Consider the following 25042-nt stretch of genomic DNA (forward strand, 5'->3'; position numbering starts at 1 on the left):
GAGCACACAGCTTCGAAAAAAAAGAATAATGAACATTTCCAAATTCTATTTTTGTGACAAGCTTTAGATATGAGAACAAGAAAATGCTGGATTGTTTCCATGAGACAAATGGTTAGAAAGATGGACAAGTGACAGCTTCTGTAAACATCTACAGCATTTTGCTTCAAATGTTTGAAAAAGTCCCCATTCAATTATCATGCCAGTCAAAGGTTTGCTGTGACTATGCTTCTGGCTGTTGGGAGGCTGGAGGGACACGAACTGTCCCGTGTCTTCCTCCATCTATCTCTGGTGACCCCAAGGGTGTACAGCAGATATCCACAGAGACCCCATGGTGCCTGACAAATGTCTCTGTTCATTTCCTTGTGAAAAGATTTTCCGGTCTAAGGACGAGTCTATTTTAGAACATATTGTTTCCATCCTCTGCTTTCTGACTATTCTTTATGGTGGTCTACTTCCAACCTATACTCTCGGACTTACAATGCTCTGTTAATAGACAGACTCTAGTTTGCACTCAAGGCTCTCTGGCCCCACCCTGCCTTCCCAGTCCTACATTAACCTACTTCCTTCTGCAGCATCCAGTTTACGTCAGCGTGATTAACTCTGTCTCTGAGGCAATGCCCCACTCAGGTCACCTCTGTGTGTTTCCTCTGTTGTTTCCACTTAGGATGCAGAAACAATCCAGAAGGGCCAGAGAATTAACACTCCTTTGGAGAAGCCCTCAACCTATGACTGACAGCACCCTCTCCTTGGGGGAGCAGCTTGGAAGAGTGAGATGGGCACTGTCTGCCAGGGGTACCAGTGGGGTTAGTGTCAGTTGCCCACAGCCCTGAATAGGGCCCGTGCCCAGAGTATTTGGCAGCTTGATTGGATCTCAGTCATGGCCAACTCCTCCCAACTCTGTCTGGACACCCATTGATAAGCACATGGTTCATCTGTACGAAATGGCCAAGCAGAAAATGGGTGTGCAGACACATGCACGAGACACAAATACCCCCAGGACTTCGTGAGCACCTACAAAGTGCCAGACCCCGTGTTTTCTGATTTAGATGGGGGTGAGTTTCAGTGACGGGCTTTGTCCCATTTTCTCACATGCCTTATCAACCTCAGTGGCACTGCATAGTCACACACACAGAGCAAAGAGCCAGTTCAAGTTTTTGTCAGCACCAGAAAGAATGGGAATTCAAGCAACAGAAAATCTAAATTCCTCAACTAAGCCTCCAATTTTCTAATGAAAGAAATATTCCTGTTGTGAGAAGAATGCATTCTCTGTATAAACAATTAAGGAAAGAGAGAAATGCAGAGTTCTGCTTCTGATAATGTCACTAGTAACCGTTCTGCAGAAAACAGCTAAAAATCCTTGAGGAAATGTTAAAAAATACTTTAAAAAGCATGAAAGAAATAAGTGCATGAGGAATTACTAGGCTGAGACCAGGAAGAGGACAAGAATCTGCAGGGAGACAGAAACATGGCAACCCCTGTGCCTGGTGAGACCTGCTGACCCATAAGAGGTGCCTGAAGGGTGAGTTTCCGTTTCCTTTGGGGGTTCAGAGCCCACCAAAGAGGGCAATCTTGGCACACTGGCCCCTGCCAGAGGATGGAGCACCAAAGAGTTAAAGCATAGGAGAAAGAGTGAAGCAGAAATAGACCGGCATTCTCATGAATTACAGCCTTGCTTTGCATCAACTCAAAGCACGAGCTTGCACTGAGGAGACGCTGAGTTCTTTGTGCCCATGTCCTTGCAAAAGCAAAGAAATAGTCTGGCTGAAGGAAGGCGGCGTCACCCTAATCCTCAAAATATTTCTGTGAATACTTTTTTCAAAAACAATGACCAACATGCATCAAAAATATCTAAGAAAATAGACCATGAGTGAGAACAAGGAGAAAAAAACCCACAGCCTCACAGGGGCCCCAGATGTTGTAATCATCAGGCATATAAACAACCACCAAGTACCTCTGCTTACTATTCAAGGAAACCAAAGTTTGAAAATCTTGGTAGGTAATTGGAAACTAGAAAAACAGTTCTAGCAATATGGAGAAAGAAGAAACACAGAAATTCTAGAATTGATAAAAAGAAAATATATTATAACTCAGTGAATGGGTTTATCAGAAGTTTCAACACACTGAAGAGGGAACTGTCAATTAGAATTCCATACTTAGTAAAAACATCAGCAAGCAGAAGGCAATAAAAAGACATTTCCAATGATACAAAACAGAAAGAACGTACCACCAGCAAATCCACACCACAGGAAAATCTGAAGGATGTTCTTTAGACAAAAGGGAAATTATTCAAGCTGGAATGTCAAAGATTCAGGGAGAAATAAGGAACAAAGTAAGTAGAATATGTGGGTATATGTAAATAAATACTGACAAGATCAAACAATAACAACATTGTCTTTTGGGAGCTATGTCTGTCTGTCTGTCTGTCTATCTATCCATCCTTCTATTTATATCCAAAAAAGGAAACAGAGAAGGTCCAAATTCATAGTTTGAAAAGATTAATAAAATTGATAATTTAGATGAAATTGACAAAATTCTAGAAAAATACAACTTGCCAAAATGCAACCTCATTAGACATTAATATTAAATAAATGAAATCAGTAATTAAAAACCTTCCTACTAAGAAAGATTCAGGCCAAAATAGCTCTAACAGTGAGTGCTACCAAAGATTCAACAAATGAATAATTTTAGTTTTATAAAACCTTTCAGAGAACACTAAAAAGGGCAAAATTTCACAACTAGCATAATATTGCTACCAAAATTTAATGAAGAAATTACCAGAAAGGACAATATAGACCAATCTCTCTCATGAACACAGATGCAAACATCCAAGCAAAACAGAAGCACACAACTTCAACAACATATAAAAATTTGACCAATTAAGGTTTACTTTATGAATGTGAGGTTGGTTTAACATTTTCAAATCAGTCAGTGCAATTTACCAGATTGTAGATTGTATGAGTGAAAACACTCATAATTTTTTCAGTTATATAAAAAGCTTTCGATAAATTCAACATCTGTTCATGACTAAAAAACAAGATATCTGAAAAGTCTTACTTAACAGTGAAAGTGGGAAATTTTCCCTTAGGGATCCGAGACAAGATAAGGATGTCACTGATATTCACACTGCTTTCCAAAGCGTGGTCAGGAAAGATAAAGAAATGCAGGCTCAGAGAAGCAACCTTAGGGGGTAAGTTTGCACTTATACTGCCTCCTCTGCCCCAGGCCTCAGCTCCGCCACCATTCCAGGCAGGCCTGTCACTCCACCTGTGGGGTGGTGGCAGCTGGACAAACACTGCCCCTACAGCTCCCCCTCTGCCGTTTTGGTCAAGCCTGTCCACTGCGGTGAGCAGCCAGCTGGCCCCGCGGAAGTAGTGGCCCGCATGGTGAGGCACCACCCGTGTGCCTTTCCCTCCCTCCATGCCCCATCTCCACTTTCCCTTGCTTTCACTGGCTGGGATTGTACCTCCAAATAAAGCATTAGTGCCCCACCTCGCTGCAGGTTCCGTGTCCCAGGGAGCCGGGGCGAGTCCAGAGGCTGGCAGGCCTTTCTGCTCCATGCTCGCCAGCTGTGGCGCTGTGGTGTGAAGAATCTCTCAGGGCCCCACAGGAGAAGCAGTGGCCTGCGATCCAGCTCACTCCAGCTCTCACAGGCCAAGGGCTCCCTCAGTCACTTGCAGGAACCGCACCCCTGCCCCAGCCTCCGCACCTCCCGGAGAGCAATGCCCTAGTCGGCCTCCAGAAGGGACTCTGCACTCTGTAACAACTGGTGCTCTCTGAGACTCAGACAGAGATGGGACGAGGCAGTCCCTGGGGAGGCAAACTCCGGCCCAAAATACTAGAACAGGAACAAGGAGAAGCACACACAGCTCTTCCTGTAACACAAAGCCAGGGGATCTTCTGCACACACCTGCTTCCCTCCCTAGCTGCTCTTTTGCTTGCAGACACGGCACAGTGGACTCTCATCGTCTGTTGCCTGGGGAGTGCTGCCGGCCGGCCCCTCCAATGCATTCTGGGAGAAGACCGTGAGAAGGCCTTGGGTGATGGGCTGGGGGAAGGAAGGAAGGAGAAGGAAATTCAGGGGCACCTCTTCCCTGACCCCCACGGAGGGACGATCCCATGGCCGTCAGCACACCCCAGATGCTGCATGGCTCCCTCTGCGGCGCCCTAAAGCTCGCTGCACCCCGGTAACAAGGGCTGGTGTTCCTTTGCCTCCTGCACAGGCCACAACACTTGTGGGCAGTGAGTGACACCCCGTGGTCGGCACAGAGACTAACCATGTAAACAGGAAGATGGCCATTGAATCCATCTGGAGGGGCTGGCAGGTAGGGCGACGACTCAGCAGTCACATGTCCAGGCCATGGCTGCTGAAGCAGTCTGAAGGAAGGGGTGCGGGGGCGCATAGAGCGAAGGCCCAGAAGCCACAGGCAGGTAAGACGCATGCGTGGGGAGTGGCGAGAAGCAGAGGCCATGAAGATTGGGATTGGGAGGCTCCATGCTCAACCGCCTCTCAAGGAAGCTCTTGGTAAAATAAATACACCAACAAACAAACATAAAACGTCAAGTTATTCCAGCTGCAGGAAGTCATTAGTCTAGGCAACCAGCAGAAGTCCCCAACAGTCTCCTGCTCCCTATTTTCAAATCATCTTCCAACCTCACATTTTTCCAAGGGCAAATCAGCTTGTTCTTTTGATATTACGCAATTGGAAGATGGGGCAAGTCATCAAGTCCCGCTGGCCCTCCTGGTTCGTTCTTTTATAACACCAAGAACATGGCGGCTCAAGAACACCACTACGAAAACGAAACCCAGCTGGTAGTCTGTGGGGGAACCACGCCCTCGCTCTCTTGGAGAGGCCCCAGATCTGGACAGTGTTTATAGAAAAGTTTGGGTTTGTTCTGGGAAATTGGCTGAAATCACTGACAAGAATCCAACCAACTGGCCATAAGCAATTAGCATTAACATCCAGGGTAAAGATTCAGGAGGGAAAGACTTAATTTTCTTTGGAACAGCAATGGTTCTCCCAGGGCTTATCTGAGTGACAGGTCTTCACAGGCCAAATCCCATAATCCTCTCCCTTCACCTTCGCAGAATCCGCACTTATTTAGAGGGGAGGAGGGACAGCCTGCAATGTACTTGACATATTTCTACTCTGCTGGAGAAAGTCAAATTCAGGAGAAATAAGAAACACCTTTAGTATACATCTTACTCAGGATGGCCTAGTTCTTTCCATAATTTAATATTATCCAGTCCTAATGGAGTCAGGTGGGCGAAGGATAGACCCATCCCTGGGAGCTGTAATCAGGGCTGTTATTTCACTGAGAAAACAGTAGGAAAGGACCCGACAACACACTTCTTCCCTGTGTGGGGATTCATAAGGTCTAAACCAAGATCCATGGTTTCTTCTTCCTATTTATCCGGGTGCAATCAGTCACCAAGCACATTATACTGAGCCCCAACCCAGAGGTGGACATTGATGCTGGGTAGGAGGAGAAGACCCAGGCTCTGCCCCTGAAAGTGTGACCTGGGATCGGCTGTTTGACTTCTCTGGGCCTATTTCTTCGCCTGAAAATGTGGACAGGAGCACCCTCCTCAGAGGCTGCAGGATATGAGTGAGGGGAAGTGCGTGGGAACCCAGCACAGTGCTGAGCACAGTGCACGTGCAGTGCAGGGAGCTTACCACTGGCCCGCACTGCCCTCACATGCTCCTTCCCTTCTCATGGCACTCAGATGCCATGGCCCGTCGTCACAGTCTTCACTGCTCCTTTCTCTCTGTCCCCGAGTTCCCGCATCTCTTGCTTTGTGGTCTTCCCCAGGCAGGTCGGCATGCCTGCTCCACCTATGCCACAGCTGTGCGTGCACTGAAGAATGGGGCCGGAGGAGCCCTGGAGCCCTGCAGACCGCATGTTGCCAAGGCACACTCACCTCTACCAGGTGCCACAATCCTGCTCCCTGGGCTCTGGCACTACCTGGTCGCTCCTTCCTCCTCCTCAAACTTCAGCACCTGCGCCCTCAGCCAACTTCCTGTGCAGCTCAGGAATCGGGACTCTCAGGTGGGGGCTCTCCAGCGCCCACCCACCTCCCGCTGCTCCTCATGAGCTCCTAAGGAGGGTCGCCCCTTTGGCTCCTTGCTTTGCCCACCGCTTAAAAAAAATAAACTCTTGACATCACCTCTCCTATTAGTTACCACCCATTTCTCTTTCTGTTTCCAACAAAATTCTTCCAAAAAAAAAATAAATAAATAACTCGCTGCACCATATCCAATTTCCCTCTTCTCATAATCTTTTTTTCAACTTTTTAAGTGAAGTATAACATACTTACAGAAAGTGCACAAATCCTAAGTGTGACACTCAGCAGTGACTAAGTGGTCACTCATTGAGATGTACACTTATGGCTATGCTGGCAAGTGTACAGCCAGCACCCAGATCAAGACACAGCATCTTTGCAGCACTGCCAGGCCCTCTTGTGCCCCCTGCATGGTGCCCACTGCTCCAGTTCCTGCAGCACAGCTGGGTGTGTCACCGAGATCCCTCACTCCTGTTCTCTCTCAAGCCCACACCCATGGGCTGTCACTTCCAGCACCCTCAGAACTCCTCTTGTCAAGGCCGCCACCAGCCTCCTCATTGCTGAAAGGTTAAGGCCCAGATTTCATCTTACGTTCCTGTCCTCAGCCCAGACCTCTCCCTGGAGCCCAGACTTGCACACCCAGCTGTCTGCTTGGTGCCTCCACTTGGGTACCACTAGGCAGTGCGAACATGCCAGAGCCAATGCCCGGCTCCACCTGCTCCTTTGCCATGTGGTACCTCCCCAGCCAGTGGAAACTCCATCTTCCAGTGGGTCCTTCCGGACTCTTCTCCTCTCCTATCAGCAGTTGAAATCTGTTGGCCATTCTTCCCAAAGCCATCCCCATCCCCCTACTTCTCACTAACTTCCCAACTGTGACTGCGGTCCCGACCCCCACTGCCTGCCTGGATTCCACCAGCCTCCGGCATGGTGGCCCTGCTTCTACCCCTGTCCTCCGCACACCCTCCTGATCAGGGGTAGACTCATGGTGTCTCTTCTCTGCTCAAACACTCCCACGGCTTCTCACCCCAAAGAAAAAGCCCAAGTCATTGTCACAGCCTAAGAGGGCCTGTGGGGTCTGCCACACCTGCCTGTCTTGTTACCTCTCTCCCTCATTTCCTACTTCCACACCCAAAGGGCTCCTGCTTCAGCCATACTGGCCTCCACACTGTTCCTCATACACACCAGTCAGGCTCCCACCTCAGGCCCTTTGCGCTGGCTGTCCCGTTACCTGAAAAGCTCCTTCTCAAGAGATTCTCCTGGGTTGGCCTGTAGTTTCACGACATGAAATGGTATCCTCTTGGCAAGCCCTACCATGTCCACCCTATTTAAAATGGTATGCCCCATACCTATTTCTAGCTTTATTTTTCTCTTGTAATTTATCATTATTGGGCACATATACGTTTACTTCTGTTTGTTTCTGGCCTCTCATTGTTAGGTCACTAGGATGAAAGCTCTGTGAAGGTGGGGTCCTGTCTGCTTTGTTCACTGCTGTACCCCTGCCCCCAGAGCAGGTCCTGACACAGTGCAGGAGCTCAGGAAACCCTGCATGAATGAACAGAATTCAAGGACACTGCTATTGGCTTGTCTGGATCTTTCTTCTTTTACGTTTTAGTACCATAAAAAGATTCCCTTTTCTTTCCCCTAATTCGTCCAATTCCTTTTGCTAGTGCTATTCATAAAATTCATAATCTGATCCTTAATACCCTTTCCTCATTTAATTATTGCTATAATGTTGCAGTTAGTAAAGGAAAGAAACATTTATGAAATGAAATGAAATGAAATTGAGACACAATAAATGCGCAGGGCAGAAGGTGCCTGCAGCAGACACAGCCCCGTCGCCTCGGCCCGCCCCGCAGTCCTGCCTGGAGGGGTTTCTCTTCCTCAGCGGGAGGCACAGTAGATTGAGAAGCAAGTACTGTGATTCTATTTTTGTTTGTAAACAGATAAAAGTCAAAGTTACATTGCGGAAAATTTGATTTTAAGGGTTAAAAATATCAATACTTGCCTCATGTACCTATACTTGCTACCTCTCTGATTTCTGCAAGTTTTTTAATCCCTTGTAACTTCAGTTTTTTTCATCCATAAAATAGGAGTAAGAATTGTCCACCTTTCAGACACATTGCAAAAATTAAGCGAGATAAAGTGTGTGTATTAACTAGCTCACAGCAGTCGCCCAGTAAATTATGGATTCATTTCTATCCTCAACATCATTAGAAACCTCAGTTCCTAGACGGATGCATCACACAACACTTTCCTCTCTATAAACTGGTTTACAAAACATGCTTGCACTGGGAGCTGGCTCAAACGATTAATGCTGTTGGAGGAAAATGTAGCTGTGGACAAAAGCTACACTCACCCTCCCCCTGCCTCCACGTTGAATCCCTCATCAGGGTTCAAGCCCAAGCAGGTGCCTCCCCCGGAGATGGCTCTGAGCCAGGTAGTCCTGGTAGTCCCAGCCCACTGACAGCCCGCTCTGGCCTCGGGGCAACCATCTGAGTTCACGGAACCCTGACTTCATGGCCCACAAAGTGATGTGATGGCAGTGCCATGTCACAGACTTCCTACGAGATCATGTATGGGCAACCGCACTACTCAAACTTGAGCGACGTCAGACGCAGTGGGAGGGCTTGTTCAAATGCAGGTGCCTAGGCCCTACTCCCAAAGGCTCCAACTGGGCAGGTCTGGATGGGGCCGGACAACGTGCATTTCTAACAGTGTCGGGGATCGACACTGCTGGTCAGGACCATGCTCTGAAAAGCCAGGTGCTCAGTATGGAACACAGGACCTGGCCCCTGATAGATGCTCACATGTTACCACCTCACCGGTACTGTTATCACTACTCTTACTACTACTTAATTCACACCTTTTTTGAATTATAAAACCTGTTGGAGAAAAGATTCTGTCTCCTTCCAGGCTTTCCTTCCCCGGGGACCGCACCTGTGTGCTGACAATGCCATTCCCAGCAGATCACGCTGGGCACCTGCCGCTTTCCAGGACCCTCATGGGGATTCTCCCTCTTTCTTCATCCCCCTAAGCCTCATCAGCTATGGGCCATGGTTGATTTCATGGTCTCATGGATCAGGAAACCTAGGCATCTGAAATTGCCTGCTGGCCTGGACCCAGCCAGAAGAGGACAGGACAAAAAATACCCTGGGTTGTAAGTCCAGGGGTCCTATGACGCTCACCGCTGCCCGAGGTAATCCCACCACAGAGACTTGTTTGGTTTTGTCCTCCCAGAATGCCCTCACATGTTCCCCTGACTTCACTGAGCGGGTGTTTTGACAATGTGCAGACATCGTCTAATTGGCAGTGACTACACTGAGACATGATCGGTGGTAAAAGAAGAAACCCCGAAGTCATACTCAGATGTCAAAGATTTCCTTGTGAGCAGCATCTGGGACTTTGGGGATTGTGGCTTAATTACTATGCTGTTTGCTGACTCTGAGGTCACCGGCCCAGCCCCCAGCACTCAGGGCAGCAGGAGGGATGGGCGGCCACCTGACAACAGCCCTGCAGAGATGGGCTCTGGGCTTCCCTCTCTCCAGTGCTGGGGGTAGAGCTCCCGGTGGCCGCGCCCAGGAAAGCACTGATTCAGTTTAGTGTAACGATTCTCAGAGCATCTGTTCTGGGGCGTGCTGCGCATCCTCCCCTCAGCAGCTGCCTGCTCCCCTCAGTTCCTGCTACAGGTTTAGCGTCTGATGTCGGGCTGAAGAGGCACAAACAGAAGCAGCCTCACGGCTGGGCTGAGGCCTGTGTGCCAAGGGCTGTATCTCCCGGGTGTGCAGCAAAGCCCAGAAGGGCCACAGCGGTGGACTGTGAAGGCAGGAGCTGGGTGGCCATGGTCTCAGCCTGGGTGTTCCCAGGGAGAAGGATTTGGAGGCAAGCCCCGTGAAGGACACTCACCTCCAGAGATTTCTTTATGAAAATGTGGCATCTCTTCCCTGCTGGGGCTTCACTGAAGGGGACTCCATGCTCACAGCACCACGAAAAGAGGAGCTGAGAGCCCCAGAGTGAAGGCAACCCCTACACTCCTCAAGATGTTTGCTCTTTACCTCCAGGAAACGCGACCGGGGGTCCCCGAAGGGCAGCTCACACAGGCTGGTGAACAGACCATTAGGGTACTCTCCACCACGGGGGCCAAGGCCAAGTGGCTCTCAAGGTGTGGAGAACAGAAGTACTTTCTGAGAAAGGGCATCTAAACGCCAGTCTCTGCTTTGTGGGCTTGCTTTTTATTATAATTAAAATTTTATTATAAATACAATGAATTATGTTAATTATTATAATTACAATCTTTCAGACAAAGATGCCGTGCACAGCTTGCTCTGCTCCAGACGGGAAGCCTCGGCTAGGGTGTGTGGAGCAGCCAAGCAAGGGGCAGCCTTTCCTTCCTGGCCACGTGGGCAGCCTTTCCACATACCCCTCCTCGTTGATCCAGAGCGTGCTCTGCCTGGCACCCTGCCTGCACGGCATATTGATGTCCACCTGCATCTCTTTGAACAGTTAACACCTGTACCAGAGGATCTAATATAGAAATATCACTCATTCTCAAATTTGGCAATCAAAATCCAGCTCTGACATTGATGGGACTCCCTGCGGGAGGAAAGGCTGCTCTTAGCAGGCTGGGCCAGGAAGTGGGAACTCTGCCCGCCTTCACCCCTCAGGCGCTGTGGCAGGCCGGGGATGCCATGGAGCAGGTGAGGTCGCTCGGTCAGCTCCTGGGAAAAGCCTGAATTGCCCATGATATGCAAGAAGCTGGTTCCCATCGCTCCATCCACTTGACCGCCCTCCTGGTGAAGCCACCTGGCCCGTCTGCAGCGCTCTAGCCCGGGCTCAGGGTGCAGCTGCCACAGGAACGGGCAGATGCTCGGCCTCTGGGGTCCTCCTCAGAGCATGCTCTATACCCAGAGGGTGTCTGTCCAGTCCCGCTGTGTGTCCCAATTCTCAGTGAGCAACGCCCACGCCCTCCCCTTGGGGTCTGGGAAAACACTGCCCTTGCCTCAGCCCCTAGCTGCCCAGGCCCCTGCCAGGCCCAGGCCTCTTGTCCGCCAGCCGGTGCTGGTGCCCTCGGAGAAGGGGGTGTTTGGCATTTGTGGGACAAACTCACAAAAGAGAAGCTCAGACAGATCCTCCAGGCCAAAGGTGGACATGGAAAGGTGCTCAGCCTGACCCAGGGGTGCAGGACTTTCTCCACTCCCTCCCCATCCACTATCCTCCAGCATGGGACCCCAGAGCAGTGCTGAGCAGGGGCCCACCTTGATGCTGCCTGGAAGGGCCTCGGGTGACCCTCAGGTGTTCCTGCTGAGAAGCACCTGCCCCCAGGAGCACCACAGCCAGTGGGTCCACCGCTATCCCCGGCTCCTCCCTGGTGCCAGGAAAAGGGAAGCAGGGGAAAAAGAAAAGTGCATAAAGGGACTGTCCTCTCCTCTCACAGTCAGATGAGAAGGAATCAATGCAGAAACCAGCAAGAAGCAGTGAGAGGCCTCTTCTGGGCTCGGCTGGGGATCGGTTTTCAAGCCAAGAGAAATCTATGTTTTACACACAAGACTGCCAGAGCCAGCTGTTTGCAGCCTCAGTCCCAGAACCCTAGAAGCTGGAGAGGAAAACCCCTGAGCACTGAGGGCTGGTCACTGTGCCCTGCGGTCACCCATAAGCCCAGGGCCCCAGGCTCACCCTGGGTGGGATGATGGTGGGCTGAAACCTCATCTGTAATTGGCAAGTATAAATGTCTTCCTTTGATTAACAAATATGCGAATATAGATTATTTCTGAATGAATACTCTTCATTTGCTAGAAAAAATCTTTCAAAACTTGGGTTCCACAAAGGAACGAGGAGGATGCTTTGCAGGGAAACAGAGCTGGGAAGCGATGCCTTTAGAAGCCTCCCACTGGCCGAGGAGGCCACCATACCCGCCAGGTTGCACCATTTCCTCTAGCAGGACATTAATTTGGGATGAGGACACACAGGCTGCTGTGGAACTGGAATCTATTTTATAAGAATGAGCCTCTCACAGAGAAAACAACCGCCCTTGCCTTCTTTCACAGTATAAGTGTGATGTCAGTGTCCTCGCCCCGGGCACAGTGCCCCAGCACCACGTCAGTCCTGCTAGTGCCATCCAAGCGTCTCCTTGGAGCCAGGCTTCCCTGTATTTGCTTTCTACCAGGGGCACCAGCTTCCTTCATGCAACCCCCTTCCTGAAGGTTGCCTGCCTTGCCCTGGGAGCCATGGGGCAATCCCGCCTCTGTGAGGAGAGAGCAGCCACGAGGCTGAGCGAGGCGCCTGGCCTCCCTGGGGCCTGCTCCCCAACCAGAACCTCTGGCGCACGAGCTGAATGGGCTTCGCGGGCTCTCCTCCTCTCAGCCTGGGTGTGCTATGGGTGTGTGACCTACCGAGAGAGGCCTTACCTCGTGGGACAAGTAGAAGGCCGCGATGCCCAGAGGCCAGAAGCAGCAGAGCATGGAGAAGACGCTGAGGCCCAGGTGGTCCCGTGGGGGCATCATAAGGAAGTTGTCTTCACTCTCCGTATCACTCGAATAGTCACTCTGCAAGAGAGAAACGGGCAGGGACGGGACAAGAGAAGACAGGATTAATAGAGGACTCCCTTGATGATGCCCCCAGACATGGATGTCGTCCTGGCACAGAGCAAGCCCTCCCAGAAGGTCGCTGTTGTTGTTACCCGCAAGTCAGCTTCTCCCCAAAAAGACAGCCCCAGCCTAGGGAACTCTCAACGAGAACAGACAGAGAAAAATCCCCACTACAGGGCTCCTGGGCCGTTCCATAGAAGACGAAACCCTACAGAAGCCAGTTATTCCACAGATCTCTGGGACCGAGTGACAGAGGAAGGGAGTGAGGGTGTAACTTTTCGAGGCCGGAACTGGGCACTCTCAGAAGGCACTCGTCTGGTACATGGACACCACTCTTTTGTTTAAGATTGGCACCTGCGCTAACATCTGTTGCCAATCTTCCTCTATTTTGCTTGAGGAAGATCAGCCCTGAGCATCTGTGCTGCGCTTTATATGTGGGTCACCACCACAGCATGGCTGACAGGTGGTGTAGGTCCATGCCCAGGATCCAAACCCACAAACCCAGGCTGCTGAAGCAGAGTGCATGAACTTAACCACCATGCTGTGGGGCCGGCCCCCCAGTAATGGATTTTTAAAAAACAGCTTGGACGATTCCAACACTGACGAAGCAATGGGAAGCCCTGACCAAACCCCTCGCAGATGCCCACCAGGATGCTCAGGGCTGCGGTCCCCCAGCGCTTCGACCTTCACGCGCTTTTGTCCTCATTGGTTCCTCCAATGCTGGGCCCCCACTGCGAATCTTCTCTCCTCATCAGCACATGGCACACTCATGCTGACTCATCCAAAGCCAGGGCCACTCTATCTAGGTGCTTATTTTATACAAGACCAAGTCATACTTTACTCCAGATTATGTTTCTTAAAAAGGAAACTAAGTATTTCTTCCTGGAAAATGGTCATCAGCTTCCTACCTCCCCCTGCCAGCCACGGAGGGTGTCAAGCACGTGGCCTCCTGATGCAGGCTAGAGACATTCGGGAACACCGCTGTGCACGGGTGCCACCTCCTCATGCGGCCTCAGAGGGAGGCAGCGACCTGAGCACCAGACAAACGCTCAGGTGGGACACCCAGGTGAGAGGATCAGCTGCCTGGATGCCTTTGCCGCCAGGAACCCCCGCAGCACCTCGCATGCCCCCCAACATTCCTACCCACAGACAGATACCGAAGAAGCCCATGGGTGACAACAACGTCTCTTCTTACTTTGGTTAATTAAACACACATAAAACTGGCCAAACTGGCTGTCGGAGCCTCCAGTCAGTGTGCAGACAGCTGGGGTGCTGCAGCGACACAGCGATGGAGGCCTCCTGTCTGGACACTGTTCTCGTCCAGGCAACTGAGAGCAGACACGCGCTTTCTGAAGGGGCCCCTCCAGTCAAAGGAGGGCCCTTTTCCGAGGGCCCAGGAGGGGAGTGTGAGCCACGCTGTCCCCATGCACCTGTCCACTGCACACACACATCCCTGCAGGCCAGGGGCTCTGAGGTGCCACCTCTCAGAGAGGGCAGCTCCTTCCTGCCAGGTGGGTGCCATCTGTTCTCTGCCCAGGTGAGTCCTGGCCACTGGGGCAGCATCTCCCCCATGAGTCTGGGCTGGCACAGCATCCCCTCCATAGAGCTGTGTCTGTGAAATTTGAATTCTTTTTCCTCTGCAGCAACACCTCCCATATAGTCTCTCAACCAATAAAGGGAAATAAAAGTTACCGTCCTCGTGTCTGTCAGAGAAGGGAAGTAAGCAGCCCTGGGGATGCACGACTCGTGGGTGAGACTGGTGGACTGAGGGCTGCCCAGGTGGACAGACGCAGTGAAATCTTTGATCTGAACGAAGGATGTGCAATGTTGCCGTTTGGAGCCCAAATGCCTTGCCGGCTGTGCCCCTCCACAGACAGGCAGCCCTGTCCACTCCACGGTCTCCAGACCCTCAATCCAGAAACAAGCAACTGGTGGTGCCAGGGCTAGCTGGAACAGTCAGGCTGCACTTGAAAGGCCATCTGCGCCAGGTGCCAGCAAGATCTGGGAAGGACGGGACTTCAGTGACAACCCGAGGGCAGGCCGTGAGCAGAGAGCCCTGAGAGAAGGGAGGACCAGGACTGAAAGGACATCCACTTCTAGCCCTCAGCTCAGACCTGAGCCAACGAGCTTCACGCCGATGGGTCCTGATGCTGCGGGTGGACGTTCTTGCACATGAGCACCAACTCTGTCTACGGATAGTTATTTTTTTTGTTTCTTGGGTTTTAGTTTACCAAGAGTTTGATATACTTGAGCTGGTTGGATTCTCACAGTGGCTCTGGAAATAGGTGTTGTTACTAATTTTATTGTCATTTCTATTTTACAAAGGACACAGCTGGGCTCTGATGGTTAAAATCTTGCTGAATCACAGTGCTGCCCTGTCAATGGCCGCTTACCCTGGAGCCCTGCACTAGGCGCTGTGTTTGGACACCGGGGGTCTGGCTACAAACAAACCCCATTTTGCCTCAGTTGCTTCTTGTCCAGAGATGAGGGGTCTCCTCTCCCCATCCCAGGGGTTCTGATGGCTTTGCTTCTTGACTGGTCTGTTTTGTGGTGGCCTCAGGGAGGCAAGAGGTAGTAGTGGTCAGCTGAGAGTTTTCCCAACCAAACAGCCAGTGCTGTGCCAGGTGCTGCCACAGCCCACACAGGCATGCTGGCAGCATCGACTTCCATCTTTGGGAACTGCTTAGAATTACACCATTGTCCCCATTAAACAAAGAATTAGATTTCAGGGCACTGCCCCAAAATCTTCACAGATTTTTATTTAGAAGCATAAGGGAACTTCACTGTAAATTGCAAAGCTGTGGCTACATGGCACCAAAATAATTAGTTAATTTTGATTAAAACAGATTTTAATAATTCAGACAAAGCACAGGGCAGACAAAACAGCCCAGCTCTTTTTATACAACTTCTTCCATCAGCAGGTGCTCTCTGGGTATATGTGGCTGTGGGCACCGTGCCACCTACAGGGAGGGGAGGCAAGGAGGCCGGCCTGGGCGAGGCCACGTAGATCCCAATAACCAAGTAGAGAAAACACAGGACCACTAACACCCAGAAATGCATCCCTCCCAGCAGCTGTCTTCCAGGAATCCTCCCCGTGGGCTGTTGCATTGGAATGTCTGCAGCGCAGAGGGAAAGCATTCCAAAGCAGCTGACAGTCATGCAGAGGGCCTGAGTGCTCTTATGCTAAACCTTTTGTGGAAGCGAACGCTGCAAGAGGGCAGAGAGGCAGAGCTGCTGCATCCCTCTGCAGGGGTCCTGCTGGCCCACCTGCTCCCCGCAATCCACCCCTTCTCTGTCCAGGTTTCATTACCTCCACTTAGGTGGCTCTAAGTGGGGTTTCCTACCTTGGGGTATTTTCATAAAATAATCATGACTCCAGGCATAATGCAGGCTTGACATCCAGAGTCTTGCACGTCACGACATCTCATGTCCACTCAGCACCCTGGGCAAGGGCTGTGACGGTGCTGTTTTAGGGGTGCAAGGCTGGGCTCAGCTGTGTCACCTGGTCTCATTCAAGGCCTCACACGTCCCCCCACTGGCTGTCCCTGGGCCTCACGCTGCCCTCCTTATTGCCCCAGCCTTCTCTCCTTGCTAATTCTAGAGAGTGTCTTGTGTGGCCCCACGGGAGACAGCAGAGGCCCAGAGACTCTGCTGACACGGGAGCAGCCCCTCAGCAGCTCAGGATCCACGCTTTCCTCCAGAGGCTCATCTCTCAGGAGCACAGTCTGAGAGACACATGGACAAGCATGTAGGAGCGTTCCTTCTGGAGTATCCCTGAGACTGTTTAAAAGCAGCAAAATTACAAAAGAATTCCACGTACAATTCTATACTGTCATGGAAAATGATGGCAGGGATGTTTATTTATTGCCCTGGAAAGATGTTTATAATAACTGAGGTGAAAAACCAGGGTAGAAAATGGGATAAATCGTATTTCCTCCAGAATGTCAGGAATTAGATACTTCTGGATGTTGGGCATATTGGTGATGTTTTTCTTTCTTTTTGCATTTCTGGGTTTTTAGTTTTTTCCTCCAATAAGCAAAGTTTATTTGGCATGAAAATTATAAAGGTGCAGACGTGCTGTTGGGTGCGGGGGCTTCCACCATTCCTCCGTCCTCACATAGAACCCGTGGAATATGGTTTCCCTGAGACTCTGCAGGGATGTGGACATCCAAGACGACACATGTCATCTACTGCCACATGAATAGGCACAAAGAATAAATACACGTCGTGTCTTCAAACAGAGAATTGGGCAAAGCTTTCTAAGGCTCGACATAAAATAACACTACATGAATCAGGTGAAACTGATATGGGCTTAGCCAGCAATCAATGTATGTTGATAATTATATTATTTTTTCACTCTCATATGTTTTTGGTTTCACAGTGTGGCTATAATTGAGTTGTACACCGGACTTTGGATTTTGTGAAAAAATTAAGATTCCCATCTGGAGGCCACTTGCTCAGTAAAAGACTTGTGAGCAGGGGGAGCAGTGTGTGCAAAGGCCCTGGGTCAGGAGGGAGCACTGTACACACACAAGGCTGTGGAGAGTGAAAGAGAAAGCAGAGAGGTGCCCACAGACAGACCGTGCAGTGTGCTGCCAATTGTCACTGCTTGAGAAAACCAGGGCTTACTCCACATCAACCAGGCGACCAGGAAATACACAGGGATAGAGTCTTTTATGACTAACCCAGGGGAGCTAGTGTCACAACTGAAAACCAGCCCTAGAATGTCAAGTTATCATTAACTGTTGATCCAGTTTCTAAATGTGTATCACTGCTCAAAATCTGCTTTATCTGCACCTGTGATTTTCTGCACGTATATTATTGCATAAGGTGATGATTGTCCCTTTTAGGTCTTCTTGCTTCCAGTTTATGTAACATTTGTGTGAGGAAATCAATGCATAATCCACCAAGTTCCTACTGTTTTCAGAGAGTTAAAGAAGTTTTAGCAACATGGATTTGGATTGGTTTGAGGGAATTCCTCAACGTTGTGGCCTGGTTGCTCTGCTTGCTGCACCCTAGTCCAAGTGGAAATGATGCTCAACTTCACTTAAATTTAGAGAAAGGAAAATGAAAACTACACTAAGATACCATTTCTCACCTATCAAGTTGCCCACAATTAAAAAGCACAACTAAGCACACTATTAGGCTGTGGGGAAACAGGTTGATAGGAATGCAAATTGGTGCAACTGTAGGAAGCAAATTTGTTCATTTATAACACAATCAAGTACAAGTTTACTTTTTGGTCCAGTAATCTCACCTCTAGGAAGTAATCCTGAAGATTCACCTCTAAGAATATATAAAATATATGGGCACAAGGTTATTCATTAGAGCATATATGTAATTGAAAAATCACCTAAATGCTCACTCAAAGGAGATTGGTTAGATTAACTGTGATACATCCACACAGTGGAATATGATGCAGTTTATAAAAGAATAAAGGAGGTGACGTCAGCATCATGGCAGAGTGAGCTCTTCCCTCAGACTCTCCCCACTAAGATACAATGAAAAGGACATTCATACACCAACAGAGGATGTTTACACAACACAAAACATGTCTGACAGACCCACGCAGACAAAACATGTCTGAAGATGGAGGTGCTGGAGCCACCAGAGGATGTAGAAGGAGGTAGGGGGATCTCTTCTGCCTCCCACAATGGCAGCGACCCTGGGCTCCAGACTGCACAGCTCTGAAAGGAGAAGGGGGAGGGGCAGCCGTCTGCAGGAACGCCTTTGCTCTCCAAGTTCCCTCATAGCCCTGGGAAAGCCCTATACAGAGGTGACTAAGCTGTTGTGGGGGTGTCTTCAACAAGCCAGCACATCAGGAGAGTAGATAGCGAGGGCAGAGCAAGAACACCCCAGGGATCACGCAGCTGAAAGAAAGCCCCCTCCTCCTGCCCAGCACTCCAGCTTAGTGGGTCGGCCAGAGTGCCTGCACAGATAGTAAAGCATTCGCTGTGAGTGAGTGAGCTGTGAATCATGGTGGGCTCAGAATATACAGCTATTGACACCCACCAAGTGGCGGCAGGTGGAAGCTGTGAGTAGATACTATCACTATGTGGAGGCACAAATCAACACTGTCAAACAGTACAAAAAAATATATTAAATCTCAGACCAGAGGGAAAAATAACAAGAACCCAGAAATCAATCCTGAAGGCACAGAAACTTATAATCCAAATGACAGAGAATTCAAAATAGCTATCATAAAAAAATTCAATGAATTATAAGAAAATACAGATAGACAGTTCAATGAAATCAGGAACTTCTGCACAAAAGAGATTGAAACAATAAAGAAGAACCAATCAGAAAAGTTAGAGATGAAAAACACAATGGATGAGTTAAAGAAAAATCTGGACTGCCTGAATAATAGAGCTGATATTATGGAGGAGCAAATCAGGTCTGGAGGACAGAAATATAGAAATGTTTCAGATGGAGGAGGAGAGAGAACTAAGACCAAAAAGAAATGAAGAAATTCTCTGATAAATATCCAACTCAATTATGAAATACAACACAAGGATTACAGGCATTCCAGAAGAAGAAAAGGAGAATGGAGCAGAAAGCTTGTTCAAAGAAATGATAGCTGAGAACTCCCCAAACCTGGGGAAGGGGCTGGAAATACAAGTAAACAAAGCCAAAGGATCTCCTAACTATATCAATGTAAAAAGGCCTTCTCCAAGGCATTTAGTAGTAAAACTGGCAAAAGTCAATGACAAAGAGAAAACATCAAGGGCAGCAAGGCAGAAGAAAATAACCTACAAAGGAACCCCTATCAGGCTTTCAGTGGATTTCTTAGCAGAAATCTTACAGGCCAGGAGACAGTGGAATGATACATTCAAAATTCTGAAAGACAAAAACTTTCAGCCAAGAATACTCTATGCAGCAAAAATATCATTCAGATATGATGGAGAAATAAAAATTTCACAGATAAACAAAAGCTGAAGGAGTTCATCACCACAAGACCCCCCACCCCACCGCCGAAATGCTCAAAAAGGCCCTCATACCTGAAAAATAAGAAGGAGGTTACAAAGCCTTGAGCAAGGAGACAAATAGGTAGACAAAATCAAATTGTAGTTCTCTATCAGAACAGGTTAGCAAACAATTATAACATTAAAGATAAAGGGAAGGAAAACACCAAAAATAAATATAACCTTGTGATTTTAACCATAAACTCACAACACAAGATAGAATAGGTTGTGACAATAATAACTTAGAAGGGTAAGAGGAAAGGGATGGAATCGCCTTAGTCTAAGGAAATAAGAGGCTATCAGAAAATGGAATATCTCATCTATGAGATTTTTAAATACAAACTCATGGTCACCACTAAGCAGATAATCAGAACAGAGACACAAATGATAAATAAAGAGAAAACTAAGAAAATCACCATAGAAAACTACCTAACTGAATTGGTAGTCCAAAATACATGGGACAAGAAACAAAGGAAATGCAGAAGAACTGGAAAACAAGCAACAAAATGGCAGCATTAAGCCCTCATATATCAATATTCACTCTAAATGTAAATGGGTTGAATTCTCCAATCAAAAGACACAGAGTGGCTGATGGATTAAAAAATAAGACCCAACAATATGCTGCCTCCAGGAAACACATCTCAGCTCCAAAGACAAACACAGGCTCAGAATGAAGGGATGGAAGATGATACTACAAGCTAAAGGCAAATAAAAGAAAGCAGATGCTGCCAAACTTATGTCAGACAAAGTAGACTTCAAGATAAAACAGACAATGAGAGACAAAGAGGGGCAATATATAATGATAAAAGGGACACTCCACCAAGAAGATATCACACTTCTAAATATCTTAAATAAATATAACACTTACAAATAGCACCCAACACAGGAGCACCAAAGTACCTAAAGCAACTATTAGCAAACTTAAAAGGAGATATTAACAACAATACAATAATAGTAGGGGACCTCAACACCCCACTTACATCAATGTATAGATCATCCAGACAGAAAGTCAACAAGGAAATAGTGGATTTAAATGAAAAACTACACCAGATGGACTTTATAGATATATACAGAACACTCTATATATATCTATAAAAACAGCAGAATACACATTCTTCTCAAGTGCCCATGGAACATTCTCAAAGATAGACCATATGTTGGGAAACAAGGCAAGCCTCAATAAATTTAAGAAGATTGAAATCATATCAAGAATCTTTTCTGACCATAATGCTATGAAATTAGAAATCAACTACAGGCAAAAAGCTGGGAAAGTGACAAATATGTGGAGACTAAACAAAACGCTACTGAACAACCAAAGGATCATTGGAGAAATTAAAGGAGAAACCAAAAAACATCTGGAGACAAATGAAAATGAAAATGCACTATACCATTCTATTTGGGATGCAGCAAAAGTGGTCCTAAGAGGGAAATTGACCAATAGGTACAAGAAAAGATGCTCAACATCACTAATCATCAGGGAAATACAAATCAAAACCACACTAAGATACTGCCTTACACCTGTTAGAATGGGTATTATCATCAAGACAAAAAATAGCAAATGTTGGCGAGGATGTGGAGAAAATGGGACCCTCATACACTGCTGGTGGGAATGCAAACTGGTTTAGCCACTATGGAAAACAGTGTTGGGATTTCTCAAAAAATTAAAAATAGAAATACCATATGATCCAGCTATCCCACTACTGGGTATCTACCCAAACAACATGAAATCAACAATTCAGAGAGACTTATGCACCCCTATGTTCATTGCAGCATTATTCACAATAACCAAGACCTGGAAGCAACCCAAGTGCCCATCGACTGATGACTGGATAAAGATGATGTGCTGTATATATAGAATGGAATACTACTCAGCTATAAACAGACAAAAAAATCGTCCCTTTAGCAACAATATGGATGGACCTTGCGGGTATTATGTAAAGTGAAATAAGCCAGACAGGGAAAGACAAACACGGTATGACTTCACTCATATGTGGAAGATAAGTAAATACATGGACAAAGAGAACAGATTAGTGGTTACCGGGGGAAGGGGACTGGGGGGTGGGCACAAGGGGGAAGGCGCGCATTTATATGGCCACCGACAATAATGTGCAACTGAAATTTCACAATGTTATAAACTACTATGACCTCAGTTAAAAAAAGAATTAAGGATATCAATGTGAACTAATTGGGTCGGAATTGAGAGCATCAGTTTTTTGAGCGTATTGAGGGTATCTACAGATAGATAAAAGTATACGTGCTCTATGTATACACGCACATTGTTATATAGATATGTTTCTGCACATATATGCTTATATATATTTCCCAGCACAGTCTGTTGAGTGGGCCTAGAAACAATGACACTCCCCCATCTCAGCAGCAATGAGCAGACCTAGCTCCCAGATGTTGGTTTCTAAATACCATTCTCCAACAAAAGGAGACAGGGCTCTTTGGAGAAATGGCAGATTTCAGGGCTAGGGCTGCCAACCTACAAGAAACATCTGGAACAGATTGTTGTACTAGGAATGATAATAAGCAATGATTAAAGGACGATGAACTACATCAAAAGGGTTCAGAAGCCAACCCTTCATCCCGCCCCCCGTCAAATCTGTAACGAAGGCAGCATCACAATAAATATATAATAAATACTGTAAAGACGGGATAGTAACTCACTGAATAAAATAAGAATCAATGGTCCAGCCTGAAATAAAGTAATAACTGGATAAAACAATAAACATAGGGGAAGGGAAAACTCTTCTTCACAGCTGAATGCCAACTAATAAAGATAGAAGGAGCAAAGGAGCTAGAAATTTGTCAAAGAATGCTAAAACCAGTAGGTGAGTGCCTAATGGAACACAGGATGCTCCCAGAGTCTCTTAGTACCTCCCTGCAAGATACTTAACTGCAAAGAAACACCGTCACTTGGCCAGTGAGAAACTTGGCAGGCACGGTCTCCCACATATGAACAGTTACCACCACCAGTAATGGGGCACACTGACACCATGGGCCTCCTGACACACCGCACCAGGAAGGGCACGGCATCACTTTGGGGTGCTCCTGCTAAAAATGCAGTCATCCGATTGACAGGAATCATCAGATAAAACTGAGTGGAGGGTTGCTAGTAAAAAACTGACTTGTACTCCACAAAAACATCAAGGTCATGAAAGACAAAGACAGAGAGAATGTTCCAGATTATAGAAGACTAAAGAGGCATGGGGAAAAAACGCAATATAGGATCCTGAATTGGACCGGGGACTCAATTTATTTTCACTTTTGCTATAAAGGAAAATATTGAAAGAAATGGAAAAGTTTGAATAAGCTCTTTAGATGACGGTATTGTAACAGTTTTAATTTCCTGACTTTTATAATTGAATTTGTTTTTAGAAAATACACAAGGTTCCTTTAGGAGTAAAGGAACATCATGTCTCTAACTTACGTGCAAATCAGAAAAACATATGTATGTTGATAGAATGATAAAGCAAGTATGATAAACTATTAAGGATGGGGCCGGCCCGGTGGCACAGTGGTCAAGTTTGCATGCTCCGCTTAGCGGTCTGGGGTTCGCTGGTTCGGATCCCGGGTAGGGACATGGCACCACTCATCAAGCCATGCTGTGGCAAGTGTCCCACATATAAACTGGAGGAAGATGGGCACGGATGTTAGCTCAGGGCCAGTCTTTCTCAGCAAAAAGAGGAGGATTGGCAGCAGATGTTAGCTCAGGACTAATCTTCCTCAAAAAAAAAAAAACTGAAGGAAACTGGATGACAGATATACAGAAATTCTTTGTACTGTTTTTGCAAATTTTTGTAACAAATTATTTCAAAAATAAAACATCAAAAAAACTCTCACACGTGCCATTTTAGAAGGAAAAAAATTATACTTTATTGATTTTTTTTTCCTTTGGGGATTAAGCATTCGCATATTTTTTCAATTGTGCTTTAATGGAAACACTGTGAGCATTACGGGAAAAAAATATTGAATTCACTTTTTTCATGACACATGAATAATTCATTTTACGTTGCAATTTCGTATTTCACCAAGTTTGTCCTTTTCATGTTTCCACAGAGAAGCTACTTAGTGGTATTTTGGTATCACACACCTGCCCACAGGAGCACAGGACGTCGAATACCCCAAAGAGATGTGCCTGAGCCAAACAAACCAAAAGTGGCTTCCAGAATAAAGCATGGGCACCATGCACAGTCAGAGGCACCTTCTCAAAGGACAGGGCCACCATGTGCCCACTGCCAGGGCCCCACATAGCAAAGAGCTCCTAGAGGAACCTGGCAAAGGACATTAGTGCCCAGAGTGACGCTACCCACAGGATGTCCACCCTCAGGGGCTCAGAGCAGAACAATGGGTAAAACTTCAGACTGATGAAGGTGAGGAGGGGCGGGCTGGAAGTCTGGCAGAATGTGAACCCTCCCAGGAACAAAGGCAAACTTGGGGGGTCGTGATATCCATCCATCCACAACTATCCATCTACGCAACAAATAGTCTCTGAGTCCCTAGGATGTGCCAGGAATTATTCTGGAAGCCGAGTGAGGAGTGCAGGTAGCCACCACAGTGAGACCTTCCTTTAAGAGACCAGTGTCCATCTCTATTCCCCTATCCTGCCCAACCCTGTCCTCCATCCCAGGGGACCAGAAACCTCTTTGGCTTGAGTGAGAGCCATGTCTATAAAGATATCCAGGGTGGGTAGAATGCGCATCTCCCACCTGACTTGTTCCAAGTCTCCTCTGTCCTCTCAAAGTTTCAGGCACTGGCCAAAGCCACCAGCTCCTCTGCAGTGAGACTATTCCATCTCGACAAGCAAAGTCAACTGCCTGAAACGTGGGAGTTAGGAGAATCTTGTGTTCAGCTGATTCCACAAAGCACCTGCCCAGTCTCTCTTAGCCCCGCACTGCTGGCCCATGGATGACAGCCTCACACATCTGGAACCACCCGTGGCCCAGGGGTGTCCCCTAGTTTATAAGACTTAGCGTATTTTCCAAACCAAAGGTTGCCTCTGTACAAAATACAATTACAGCAAGCCTTAGGTTACATATCGAGGTCTGGGCTGGGGTGGTCTAGGTAATTGAGTATCAGCCATTTTTTAAAAATCACTAATTTCCCAGTTTTCTTTACTGTTCTGAAACATTCTGCTGTATTGAAAGGAAAGCATGTATGTAAGTTGTATTTTTCGTTAGTTTGAAGACGATCGAGATAATCCTACAATTCATTAAAGAAGACCTTATCCAATATGCATATGTGTACAGATGTGCATATGTATAAACTACCGCAGTGTGCGTAGCCGCTACAACGACCAGGACCCAGGAAGGTTCCACCACCTCCAGAAACGCCCTCCCGCTTCTGCCTCTTTAGTCACTCACCTGCCCGACCTCAACCCCTGGCAAACACTGAGCTGCTGTCTGGTTTACACCAGTGTCTTTTCGAGGTTACAG

At 47.6% G+C, this 25042-nt stretch overlaps 1 protein-coding gene across 13 annotated transcripts in view; it reads right to left on the reverse strand.

Annotated features, from left to right (window-relative positions):
* Positions 1-25042, reverse strand: part of SYNDIG1 (synapse differentiation inducing 1) — a 205023-nt gene that overhangs the window by 79221 nt on the left and 100760 nt on the right. For all 13 annotated transcript variants that reach the window (XM_070588966.1, XM_070588968.1, XM_070588969.1 and 10 more), the window contains exon 3: positions 12463-12600. In XM_070588966.1, the coding sequence (XP_070445067.1) occupies positions 12463-12600 (138 nt within the window). The remainder of the gene's footprint in view (positions 1-12462; positions 12601-25042) is intronic.

Source organism: Equus przewalskii, chromosome 21 (assembly GCF_037783145.1).
Source record: "Equus przewalskii isolate Varuska chromosome 21, EquPr2, whole genome shotgun sequence".
Taxonomy (NCBI): Eukaryota; Metazoa; Chordata; class Mammalia; order Perissodactyla; family Equidae; genus Equus; species Equus przewalskii.